This window comes from Dendroctonus ponderosae, unplaced genomic scaffold, assembly GCF_020466585.1.
Source record: "Dendroctonus ponderosae isolate FM_Combo_2020 unplaced genomic scaffold, Dpon_F_20191213v2 Dpon_F_20191213_4, whole genome shotgun sequence".
Lineage (NCBI taxonomy): Eukaryota > Metazoa > Arthropoda > Insecta > Coleoptera > Curculionidae > Dendroctonus > Dendroctonus ponderosae.
In genome coordinates, this window is record NW_026018611.1 from 6,118,188 (window position 1) to 6,131,749 (window position 13,562).

Genomic DNA, 13,562 nt, shown 5'->3' on the forward strand with positions numbered 1-13,562 from the left:
TACAGATTTTGCAAAACTTCTGTTTTTCAACGTGGCCAAACCCAAGTCTCCGATTTTGACCGACCCAGTGGTGCCCGTGATAAAAATATTGTCACATTTCAAATCCCTGTGAATAATTGGAGGAGAGCGCGAATGCAAAAATGCCAACCCCTTGAGAATTTGGCGGCACCACGACTTTAAAACCTTTGGATTGATTTTCTTAAAACGACGCAAATACCTGAAAATTTACAAACGAAAATTCAGCATAATTTAATGAGAGCATTTGCCAACAACTTACGTCTTTAGGGTCCCGCTAAGCATCAGCTCTGTTACCAACACGATGTTTTTCTTTTTGGTGAGAGAGCTCTCCCAGTAGTTGTAAAACCGCACAATGTTCGGATGCTGGAGTTTTTTCAACATTTCTGCCTCCTCTCTAAAGCGCTGTCTCTCCGCCTTGTTCAGTTTCTTCTCTTGGAGCTCACACCATGCGACTGCTACTCCTGTTTGCGTATCCAAGCCTCTGTACACAGTTTTGAATGAACCACGTCCGATCTCTTCTTCATACTTAAAGAATCTGTAACCAAACACTGCAGCAGCTCGTGGTTTTGAAAAAAATGCCTGCCGTACCTTCCATCGGGGCTAACAGCGATAGGTCGATATACATCATCATCGTCTTCTTTGCCTTCACGCTCCTTCAGATTTACCACCACCGGCTGTTCAACTTCGAGATTAATGTCTGCGTTTTCGTCGTGCCTATCGATTGTCTGTTCAGTAATCTCAGTCATTTCCGCGCTTTGGAATAGGTTTTTCGGTATGTTATACATCGCTCCCAACTATAAAATTTTATTCGTTTTATAGCACTGTACACTAAAGCGCATAAGTCCAATACTAACTTGTAACAATCTCATGTCGTTTTGCTGAATTTCAGGATCGTCTTCCGTGTTCGAATCGGTCTCAATTGGGATTAAACTCGTTACTCCTCTGTGTTTAACCGATTTGTCTTTTTTCCGCTTTTGGCGTTGCCTCTCTGTTATCGCTTTTTCCACCTTTTCGTCCAGGTCATTCAGGATCTACATCATGTTTTATATTAGTGGATATATTCTGCTTTATGGGTGCGAAATATCTCCAGAAGAATAATCTTTTCAGACGATTCACTAAGCAAGCAACTGAATTAGGAAAATGACAATCAAGAGTTGGGATAAAAGGAAACATTTTCCGAGTAATATTGTTGAGACTAATTGATATTGAGGGGCTTAAAAAAGGAAGATTTCGCACACCCATACTTAGCGGGAATTATATATATATATATATTACGCTCCGGTTTGCACTTATAGTTAAGGAAACACAGCTGTCACTCTTAAAGCTTTGAATTAAAAAATCATGCAACAAAGTACATATTGATAAATACTCTAAAGCATCGAGTAAAGCGGATAATTTGAATATGTAAAAATACAATGTGAAAAAGTAAGATTGGAATAAAAATTCCACTAGTTTATCCATCACCAACCGCTAAAGGGTAAATTAAAAGCATTTAGTGCCACGTTGCGAAACAAAAAAGCTGCTCTATCGCATATGGCAACTAAGCTTCTTTCGAACTACAGAGAGCTTAACAAAACACTCAGAAAACATTGCGTAACCTTGCTAGAAGACATATCAGCAAAGGTGTCACTACAATATCCATCGAAGAGGAACTTGAGTACCGAAAAAAAAATTGAACTATTTACTTTTCGAAAATTATGAGATGAGTGAATCCTTAATTTACGTGAAAAGCAAAACTTATAAAAGAATTTGAGGAGTTTTTCAGTTGACGCTCTACAACAGAAAAAAGCTACGATTCCACGCTGAATGGAACTAATATCAATGTTGCTACGAGCAATTATAGATAAATAAATTTAAAAAAAAACAAAAAAACATTAAAACCAAACGCGAATACTTTGCACGAATTGTCGACATTAACCCGTAAATTTTCCTTTTAACATTGAACAAGAACAAACATTTAATATACAGATCCCGTACCCCAGAAACAAACATTACAAACATGTAATGCCGGATGCAAACACTAATCGGTTAATGATTGAATGAAAATCGCTTTAAACGCGATCATGCTTAGGTCTCTTACCTGACCCACAGCCAGTTCAGAGTCTGGCATTTCGCTACAGGAATCATGGTATTCCTCATAATCTTCAACGAAACTTTTCGCATCTATAAGAGTATCGTTGGAGGGTGCGTGCGTTATTTTGGAGGGATACAAGTTTGATAAAACATCACCGGTATTGCACCGTATCCGGGACTAAAATACACATTACTACGCTACAGTTACAATCCCTTTGCCACTTAATATGAATCCAAAGTTTTAGCAACTATTCGTGTTTTTATGGAACAGTGTTAAGGTGAACAGATGGTGGAGTTATGTATGGGTAGGTGATCTAGTAGATATTTTTTAAATATTTCGTTTCCCTTTTAAATGCCTGATTAATAAGTGTCATTGGTTTCCTTGATTCGGATCTAAGAGTCAAATTCACAATTTGTTGGCACTCAAAATAGAGTTGCAATATTTTTTTTGGGTAAAATATGACCGGACAAGTTGCTAGTTCATTAACAAATTAAAAAACAAAACCATCAAACTGCAAAAAAATGGCCAGTCTACATAGCAAAATACACTTCACAGTAGTATTTTATACAAATGCAGCAACATCCTTCTCGTAAACATGCAGAAATTTGTTGATTGTTTACGCAATGCGTGCAAACGGGTAGATTTCATAGCAACTAAGGGAACTAAATTAATAAGATGTTTGTGATCAGTGTGCGATTTCCAATCCAATAAATTTGTGACATTGTACAGTAGCATTTAGTAAAGCCAACCTGATATTCGAAGTCCTCTTCCTCCTTCTCTTCTGGCTCTTTTGGATCCGGGGGCGGTTCCACTGAAAGCTCTGGCACTTTTTTACTTTCTTCCGCTTTCGCGCTGTACAACAATTGGTTGCTTTCAACGGTCTCAATTGCCATATCCAGAATCTGATCGAGGACAGACTCGACGATTCGGCGAACGTCCGAGTCGGTTTCGGTCGTAATTGGGACTGACTCTGATGGAAAAATGTTTCATTAACTTGGTCCAACGCTATATACAAGTCGGGAATAACCAAAATGCCTTACAAATTATTAACAACACATTATTTATTAGCCTATCCTATACTACAAGGTAGACAGTCGGTGTGCATGGCGCAAATTGATTGAGATCAATAATATAGGTTTAAATGTTCGACGATAATTCAGCAATTGATCCAAAGTAATCAGATAATGGCGTAAATCCCTACATAAACAATGTGTTTGAAGAAAACTGATATGGGCATGTTTTATGAAAGTCGTAGGCGTCATTCGAACTCATTCAACAAGAGAGGTAATAGTAATAAAATCGTATGAAGTAAGAGACTTATCAAATATGTAATAGAACAAGGTAATTGAAATCCTCAATCTAAAACAGACAATGAGTGTGGATTTCAAACAAATAGCGAAACTAGATTTGGACGTTTTTGTATATTAATTTGCTTCAAGCGGTGCGACGATGAAATCGAAACCCAATCAACTCGATTTCTCAATTAGCAGCTTTTTTCCGATCCGAATGAGGCGATGCAACATCTGAGGCCAGAGAAAATTTAACAAAACTTCGTGAGCAAACTTACAGCACATTCTAAATGACTTCATTAAAACATTAACTCAAAAATTGCCGCCTCAGCGCTAATAACAATAAAGAGCAATTTATTGTTGTACATTAGGCATCATTAACAAGGAGTAGTTGATAGTGTATTATGTAAAAAGGCTGTTGCAGTAAGTAGTAAGAGAATAAGTTTCATTTTGATAACATGAGAAGATATTAGCGAAAAACTTAATGAAAAATTCATTATACATTCAGCTTCGAAAAATTGCTCTAACAAAAGCGACAATTCTTTATTGCACTAACTCCCGTGAGTAATATTTACCTTCACAAACTTACTCAAAAGTGAAATATCCATAACTGAGATTCGAACTTCGAACTAAACACCAACGAAAACAACGACTTCTAGCATTGCGATTAACAAAATTGGGCACCAGATTCACATACGCCCCTCACTAAGTTTATGCACTTTCATTCAAGGAAAAAATCGCTACTGCGTAAACGAACTTTTCAAAAAGAAGTGAGAGCGTTCTGTTACTTCGCGAAAGCAGGATCTTAACAATAAAAAAATGTAATTGTACCTAATATTAATTATTGTTGTGCAGCGTCGCTATCTGGCGCCCCATTGACAATTTTGAAACGATAAGACACGCATATAAAAGATTGCCATATCTATTTGAGATGTGTATTTATACTGTGTTTAAGCATGGTGGATGAAGGTTCTGGACACTTTTCAGCCACGATAAGTCCAGCGTATAGGAAAAATTGAAGAAAAAACACGAAAACAATACATGAAAGAGCAAATTACAAAACTCGCCCGCTCGTTGTTTTGTGCAGCAAAACATTTCCACAAAAGCAATATTCGTTTCAAACTGATTGATCTGGTATGTGTTTGCAAACAGACACACGGCTTATCAGCAAAAAACAAACAACCTGCAACTGAAACATATAACAAGCAAATAATGCCACCTTTTTTGCATTTAATATGCAATATAACACACACATTTCAGACTGAAACATTCAAACATAAAACTTTGATGGGAATTAACGCGCAATTCTTTCAAATATTGAATCCGATACCAGGGTATGTGTAGTGGTAAATGTGTTATCGCTCTACTAAATAAAGCATGGAGACTATCAGGGGCAAATGCATTAGAAGGAAGCTGAAGAATGACAGATTGATTTACAAATGTATAATTAAAATTGGAATTTTTCAAGCCCAATTGGCTGCTGATGGGAATTTCCTTCGGCTAAATATTATTTTAAGCGACCCTATCCCATATAAAAATGAGAATTTAAACGAATTAGCAGAACAAGTAATCACTTCCTTCTGGAATCAGTAAATGCCAGTATCTTAGTATAATATGCAGTTAATGCGTAGTGATTGCATCGATTCATTTTTAAAAAGTGTTTAATTGTTACTAGCTGGTTAAGGTATTATTTCCAAGTATCAGCAGGAATAATTTGTGATTACATATTTTCACAGGACCTCACAAATAAATAGTAAAGTAATTGTTTTAAATTCAAGTGGATTCATTCATTTACGGTTTTTGCTTGAAGACAGCTTTAGCATTTACCAACAAAAGAAGGCATAATTTAAACTGAAAACGCAAATGGTAAGTGAATGAAGTTTTCATTCAGTCAAAAAATTAATAAATTTGAAATATAAGGCATTACATACAATTTAGGACTTTAACGTAGAGAAACATACCTACATAATTTTTTTTAAATCAAATTTTAGTGGAATAAACGACTCAACCGACCGAAAAAGAAGCATTTTAGAAAATACTAAAACTCAATTTCCATAAACGAACACCGTTTATTTACCGTCCTTTCGTTTGATACAAAACCTAAACTGTAAAAAAATGAATCTATTTACATTCGCTTTGCTAATTATTAATTCGCCATTTACAAAAGTGAAAATTATTGTCGGAAGTGGTAAAGACAAAAAAAAAACATTGAATTAAAGTGTTAGGAAAATGGATAGAATTACCCTTGCTAAAAAGAAAAATCGTTTTTCTCTATGTTGAGTGCCTCAAATTTGTTAGCTAAAAATCAAATGCAAATAAGTTTATAAACGGTAAGTTTGTGGAACTTTTCTATACTTTGCAGTTAGTCAGTTGTATGTATTTTTAACTCTAAATAAATCAAACAGAAAATGTACTTCGTATACTCATTAGAAAGCAGTTAGTTTGGCAAATTATATTTCATTAAGAGCCTGTATTGCATGGATTTGAAAGTGTTGACGGTTTTTTTTAACTGAAAGCAATGATCCTAATGAACTAATCCATATAAATTAATAGATGAATAACTTGTAAAATCTCCCTTATAAATGTAGTCATAAACTCTAATCAGCATCTTAAACTATCAACACTGATTACAATGCTTAAATATAATATGTGTTATCGCTCAGACGCCAGCGCATATTTTCTGTCCTACCTAATGCAAGCACGAGAGCGGTTATCGAGTTGTAGTGCGATCGTTATTGATACCATATTCGAACTGAAGTAAAACTATTGTATTTATAAACAAAGCTGATTCACAGCATTTGCGTTGTATTTTGCAACTTTCAGATGCAGATGCAACACAATCACTAGTAATACTCGTGTAAGTAGGAATCTAGTGAGAAAAACTTGACATGTAACTATGTTGATAATCTACGTTTACTCGATACTTGGAATATTGATTATTTTTCGAAACTTGGAAAACCTGATATTTCAAATCGCCCTTAGAAAGAAAGAATAATAATTAGTAATTGATTTCCTATAAACTTATCCTGACTGATTACTCATCTAAGACCATCATGATGCAAGTAGTGTTAATATGTTTACTTTGGTCGCTGTCATGAATTATGGAAGTTCCAAATTGTAAAATATATACATGAATTACAATTATTTTAATTCAGCAACCGTTTTTTAAATGTTTGCAGGATTGATTTAACATAAATACTGATGTTTTTTATGTTTAAACGATATAGCAAATTAAAGACAGCTTAAGAAGAACGAACTCTTCTACTTTTAATCAATGTTTATAATATATTTTTAAATGTTGATTAGTTTCGTTGAATTGCAATGTTTTTTGCAATTTTTTTAATTAAAACATCAGACTGCAAAAGCCTTGAAATAATGCCCTATTTTAGCTGGATGCGAAGAAAAACTGAAAAAATTGAACAATAAACCAAATATTATAAAATAATTCAGTTAAATAATAGGTAACAATGGATTTAGAATTTAGCGCCAATTGCATAGAACTGGTGAGCTTTTCGGGCTTCTAAAGGCTGAAACACTCGTCAATTTCAATTCAATAATAATTATGGTTTTTCGTTGAATATTATCGAACGCATATAAAGTTATCTCACTCAGTTGCAAAAATAATGTTCTCCTCCGAATGCGCTAAAGGAATTTTTATTTTTAATATCTGCTCATAACTTACTACAATAAACCGTAGGAAGGGATTCAACGATTGATCCTTTGTTATTTTGGATCAGTTATTACACTACAATTTCCTTAGGATAATGGTTATATTGTACATAATAATCAAACATTAAAAGCTCCAACAATCCTGCAGGTATTAGACGAATAAAGTTTGATTTCCATTGCGATAACACAACTCTGCTGGGCTTTAAATCTGTTTAATAGAGAATCGAATAGTGTGTAGTTTTCAGATCAAGAATTGACATTATTAAATAGCTGATTATCAATAGTAAATACATCATTTATTCATAAAGATTTGCGAAGAAAAGAGGTGCGCTCAATGATCAGTAAATATGTGACTATGCAGCTGAATTGTATTTATTTTGATCCAGACAACAGAATAATGAACAAATTAAGGTACGACTTTGGCCTCTCAATTGCTAATAAATTTATAACAAGCATTGCTGACACATAGAGAAATATGGAATTAAAATGAAGAAACATCGCGGGTAATAAACCGTATTGCATGAGATTTAATTATTTAACAATTAGCATTAACTTGAAAAAGATACAACGATGGAACTAACCGGCAAACTGAAAAAAGTACCTAAAAGCGGTAAATTAAACTACCGTTTTTCGAAGTTATCCATCCTGCGGGACCATACCTAGTCCTCTTTCTGTGCAATTTCACTGCGAATTTCCACCACACTATAATCAAATGTGCCCTCTATTAAATTTAGCACTGAGTCTTTGCGGTCTAACAGAATAATGTGCCGTTCGGGAACGCGATTTACAAGTAAATAAACATCTTGATGATTTGATAATGAGTCGTCATTTGATTAAAGGATGTTGACAAACTGAATTTGAAGTTTCTCAATGCCGAGCGATTTCGCGCCGCTTGTTTCAGGGTCGATTCAGATGCAGTTCAGTTGGTTGCACTGGAAATTTTCTGATAACGTGAAAAACAGAAACGCTCTATGTAAAACACTCGATAGCACAGTGTTCCTTAAACTATTTCAAGAGGGTTTCTATAGGTCAAAGTCACTCCTTACCGTTGACCTCCGACAAACAATATTTACACATTAAACATTATGTAATTAGCAACGTTTATAAAACATTTGAATAACTGAGAGTGGAAGTCTTGCAGTATGATACAATAATCAGAATGTGCTTATTACGGAACTTGGCATATGCACAAACAGGACTGCTATTATTCCATTTATCAACCAGGTATCTGCTTACATCATGATATAATCTGAACTTGTTCTCTTCGTGGCATGGCAAAAGCAAACTTTTGCCATGCCACGCACCGAAATAATTTGCTCCCGAATGTTTTCAAATGATCGCAGAATGGAAATAATTCCAATTAAAATCCATGAACAAACATGAAAGGAAGAACACTTTTTACCCACTTAGGACACGCAAATTCATTTGCTGTTCAGTTTTCACTCCAAATAGGTATGACTCGAAAAACTGGCAACTGAAGTTCAGAAGATTAACTAGGAACACTGAAATAGATGTACCTAGAAGCTACTTCACCACCAAGTTTATAGCGATGATTATTTAAACTTTTGTGACTTAAAAAGACGTTTTGCAAGTCCCAAACATAAGCCTTATACTTCAAGCGATGCCAGCGGGAAAAGCTATAAAAATAAATTAGCGCGAATCTTTAAAGGAAATATGCGAAAATCAAAGCGGTATGAAATGGCCTAGAAAAAATTATATTATATATATTATAACTGTGGGCTGCGGCAGTTTTGAAGAATGGCCAAATCATCTAACATCACCATATCAACATCAAAAGCATCGATAAGAACCAAATCAGTCATCAATCAAAGTTTGCACAGGATCGAATTTAGCACATACAAATTTCCACGAAATTAAAATATATTTAACGGACAAGAACAAACAAAGCGACTAGACAGTCGCATGCCTCAAAGGCACAGAATAATGATAGTCGTGTGAAGTGCTAAGACGGACGAAAGCAATGATCTGAATGAAAATCGTTAGTTCATATAGTTAGACAGGATATCAGACAAATTTCGAACAAGCAAAGAAAGAACGGGGCTGGGATGAAGATGGAAGTAGCGAATGAAACATAATTTTCTTAAAAAATAAAAATGAGAAATTATAAAACAGCCCCAACATAAACGACAAAGACCTCATGCAATCAGAAAATAATTTTTCCCTGGCATTTTAATCCCGGTCATAATAAAGGAATAAAAAAATGTATACAGAATCAACTTAATTTTGCTAATAAAATAAGCTACCTTTTCCCAACCAATTCTAGATATAAAAATTGAATACCAAAGTCCTAAAAAACGAGAATATCCCAAAGAATAAAATGTTTAACAGTTTTATACATAGGTGTACTAACTTATAATACGCACCTTTCATAACCACTAAACTGTGCACTAAACACACTGGCAATCAACTTAAGGAACGTATTGAATATCACTCAACAGGGCTCTAAGCAGAACTAAGCTCTGAGTCTAAGCTCGACACAATAAATGGACAATAAGGGAAGATTGCAAGCAAACAGGTAGTTTATTGCCCTAATAGCATCTATTCGATCATCAGTTTAACTTCGATCTTATTTAGGCTGATAGCGCTCAAACAAATGCACGAATGGTCAATTGCTTATTAATTAGATTTTAAGCGATTACTGATGCATTTGTTGTTGCCTTTAACTGCCCCCTAAATAAACACCTTACCTTTGATATCTTGTCGTTCTTTCTCATCCTTGTCATTAAATAACTGCACGTTGCAAAATCGTTTCCTAAACGGAGCCAGATTCTCAATAATATTATCGTATGGAATGCTGCTGCAACTATGTGTCCGAATTTTCTTTTCGAAGTGATTCTCCGGCTGACTGTCATGGTCCATCAGTTTCATAAACGTATACCTAAGAACATTACAAATTTCAATTAAATACTACTTTTTTCTTCCTAAAACAGTACAAAAAGCTTACCTGTTTAAGCTCGTAGTAGTGGTAACAATTTTGGTAGTATCCGTGTCTATTTTCGAAGTTTTAATCGTCGTTACATGCTCTTTGGGGGGTGACTTTTCATTTCGCATCTCAGCAACCGTTATGTCTATCGATGGAGCTGGAACAGGGTAAATAAAGTCCAATTATTATGTGAAGTTTCTTCGTTCATTGTTAATAAATAAATGATTAGAATCTAATGGAAATCTATTGGTTTTGCGTACACTAATTGCGAATAAAACATTTCTTAACACCATTAGCACTTTTGCTGTGAGTTTCAGTTCTTAAAGAACAGAAATTTATTGTCTAGATTGCAAAGCTAAGCTAGATCCTCGAATAGTTCACTAGATAGGAACGTTGGATATTCAAGTAATCAATCTGGGAACATCAGAGTTCATTTGAAACCGCTCTGAGACATCGAAACATCAAGTAAAAAAAATGCTTGGTTACATTGAAAAAAATGTTCAGCTCAGCTAGGCAAAGGCATGCAAAATTTCCTTAAAATACAGATTAAACAAGTCAATAAACACTGACGCGTTAGCAAGACAAAAAGAAAGTGTGAGAGCATGAGGGTAACTCGGAGAATGAAATTTCGAAATGCTCTTGTTTTGCTCTTGAAACCTTAAACGTTTTAGAATTGAGAAAAAGGTCACACTTAATAGCATAAAATTATTTAAATTACAGATTTTCATCTTCCGTTAAATGTGAGGCTTTATTTGCTTTCGAAAAGGATTGATAATTTTTTTAAAGAATTATTTTAACCGCTTTACACTATGTAAACCATAACAGCAAATATGTCGCTTTCAAAGCATCAATTTGAACTATTAGCGGAACCACTTACTTTTCACCTTCTTATTCTTCTTCTTGCTACTGGCCGTCTTGCTCTTAACCTTGGCCTTTTGCAGTTTACCCTGTGGTGTTTTGAACACATCTTCCTCAAACGAGCTGGCCTTGGCCTCGTTAAAGTCATTGTCCGAGTCCAAAGTGTGGTACCCTTTACTAATTTTGGAGACATCTTGAGGCGAGGTAGACTGGTCTATAAACTCAATATTGTCGATCTTATCCAAGGTGTTTGAGTGCGCGGATATGTCATTGTTGCAACTGGTAGACTTGGACTGGAATTTCGAAACTATCATTCACAGGAAACAAGAATTTAACTAAATCTGCCTTACTCTGTCCTCTTTAAGTTTGCGAGGGGGAGCGACGGCCGATTGGACTAATGCGGCCTCCTCCCCCACCTCAACCGAGGCGATTGAGGTCGCTCTTTTCTGCCGTGGAGTTTCGCTCTTTCTGCTGCTGCTTGACGCCAACGATCGCGTCCAAGCTAATGGACCTTTGCCTCGGGAGCCCGTGGATACTCCTGATCCGCCCCCACTTGTTCCGGAGTCAACAGATGATGCTTTGCTGCGCGGAATGGTTGCAAACGTCGTCCTTAAAGAAAAAAAAACATCCATACAACCGCTAATTCCTTTTTCCGAATGGCACTTCGAGAGAGATATAATTATGCTTGGTGACTTTAATGCAATAATAGGTAAAACAAAAGGTCATATGGGTAGAGCGCAATAAATCATTGAAGCTGATGAATGGCTATTTCACACATAATAGACCCAAACTACCAGAAATCCAAGATCAATTATCGATTATGTAATAATGAAACAATGTGTATTGCAATGTAATTCGAGGGGCCGAATGTGGAGTGAATACCATCTCATAAACACCTACAAAATGGAAAAAGTGGAACAGGTACAAGACAACTTTATACGCAATGGTTAGACCAACAACTACCACAAGAATATAGTCATGAAACAACTGGAAGCCTAATTAAAATAATAACCAAAGGAATGCACTAAGCAGCCAAAGAAGCCTTGGGTATAAAGAAAAGCAGACCCAGAAAGAAGAATTATTGGTGGCAAGATACGCTGCAAAAAAGAAAAAAACAAAATCAAGAGTTGGTGGAATCACAAATTGGTGTAATAAAATCAAAATAAACCTGGAGGTTTATAAAAGATATGAAATCCAACAAAAAATGAAGTAATAATAAACTCTATAGGCCCTGAAAAATTGGAAAAACACTATAAAAAGACAAGGATTTCGTCGGTATTAATGATCCGAATAAGAAATCAGTAAGATGCAAGTTACTATAAAAAATTACCAGTAGAAAAAGACTGGAATACAATACAATTCATCAACACGAAGTACTGGTTCAAGGAGAGCCAGCAATAATTAACTTAGAATACCACTATTCAAAAATTAAACAGATCCTTACAGGGAGAATCACTACCGCAAAGTTGGAAAGAAGGCTGGATAACGTCCATACATAAGAAGGAAAGCAAAGAAGACTGCAAGAACTATCGGGGCAAAACTGTAGCCTTTTATAACTGAGTTATAAAAGAACGTATAAGCGAAGAATATCGCTCTTTTGAATCGGAAGAACATAACAGCTTTAGAACAGGGCGATTAACAAATGATAGCATATTCTGCCTAACACAATTAATGGAGAAAATAATAGTGAATTTCAAAAAGTACATATTCTCTTGGAATAGAAAGAACAATGGAAAAAAGTAAGTGAAGTAAGGGAATGCGACTGAATATCACAGATTCCACATCATATACATTACACTATATGCACTACTACGTTCGATTACAAGGAAGACTTAAAGTATATGCCCAGAAAGCATATAACAGAATACAAAAATGGGGGCTATAGGTAGATAAAAAAACCCCAATATCTGTGTATTGGGAAAGAACCAGCATATGACCTGGATCTAGAACATCAAAAAGTACGAAAGGATGATTAATATTTGGAAGTAAAAATGACAAAGACAGGACCAACTGAGGAAGCTATGAAGGACAGAATAATCATAGGGAAACAAGTGGTAGGGGCATTAAAGTCAATGGAACAAAAACATAAAACCAGAGGCAACAAGCAAGAATATATGATACCATGCTGATAACAGTTGTTATGTATGGCAAAGACTTTTGGAGAAGAGCGCCGGGAAAATCTGGATTAGAACATGTGAAAAATGAGAACATAAGAAAATAAATAAAAGTAAAAAGAACAATCGTAGAACACATTGAAAAACAGCTATTACCATGGTATGAACATGTAAGACGTATGAGGGAAGGACTGCCGATGAAACTATTGGTGTGAATACTCTCAGAAAGACCGTCAAAAACCTGGATACAAAGGCTTACAAACGCGATATCAGCCAGAAACCTCTCAGAGGATGACTGGCAAAACAGACAAACCTGGCAAACGTAAACCCCAAAGGGTGTAACGCTATAAAACGGATTTATATAAATACTTACGATCCTTGATGAAGCTTAGGGCAAGACTGTCCCGTGATTTCCTTCTTTTCGGGATGACAGGCGCTGCACCAAGGCGCTCTCAATACTCCACTGAATCTCTTTGACTTACAGTTAGCATTGTGAGTGTATCCTAACAGTCTCTTTTTTAATTCTAGGTCCAGAATGAAAACTAAAGTGTCGCTTCGTTTAGTTACTTGATTGATAGGCAAGCTTTTTGAATGCA

At 35.5% G+C, this 13,562-nt stretch overlaps 1 protein-coding gene across 1 annotated transcript in view; it reads right to left on the bottom strand.

Moving 5' to 3' along the window:
• The window catches only part of LOC109537027, a 30,486-nt gene extending 16,924 nt beyond the window's left edge, over positions 1–13,562 (bottom strand). The window contains exons 1-11 of the mRNA XM_048665786.1: positions 13,340–13,562; positions 11,203–11,461; positions 10,872–11,145; positions 10,016–10,151; positions 9,759–9,949; positions 2,842–3,062; positions 2,099–2,269; positions 873–1,049; positions 607–812; positions 278–553; positions 4–217 (exon numbers count right to left, since the gene is read on the bottom strand). Coding sequence (XP_048521743.1) covers positions 4–217; positions 278–553; positions 607–812; positions 873–1,049; positions 2,099–2,269; positions 2,842–3,062; positions 9,759–9,949; positions 10,016–10,122 — 1,563 coding nt within the window. The 5' untranslated portion in view covers positions 10,123–10,151; positions 10,872–11,145; positions 11,203–11,461; positions 13,340–13,562. The remainder of the gene's footprint in view (positions 1–3; positions 218–277; positions 554–606; positions 813–872; positions 1,050–2,098; positions 2,270–2,841; positions 3,063–9,758; positions 9,950–10,015; positions 10,152–10,871; positions 11,146–11,202; positions 11,462–13,339) is intronic.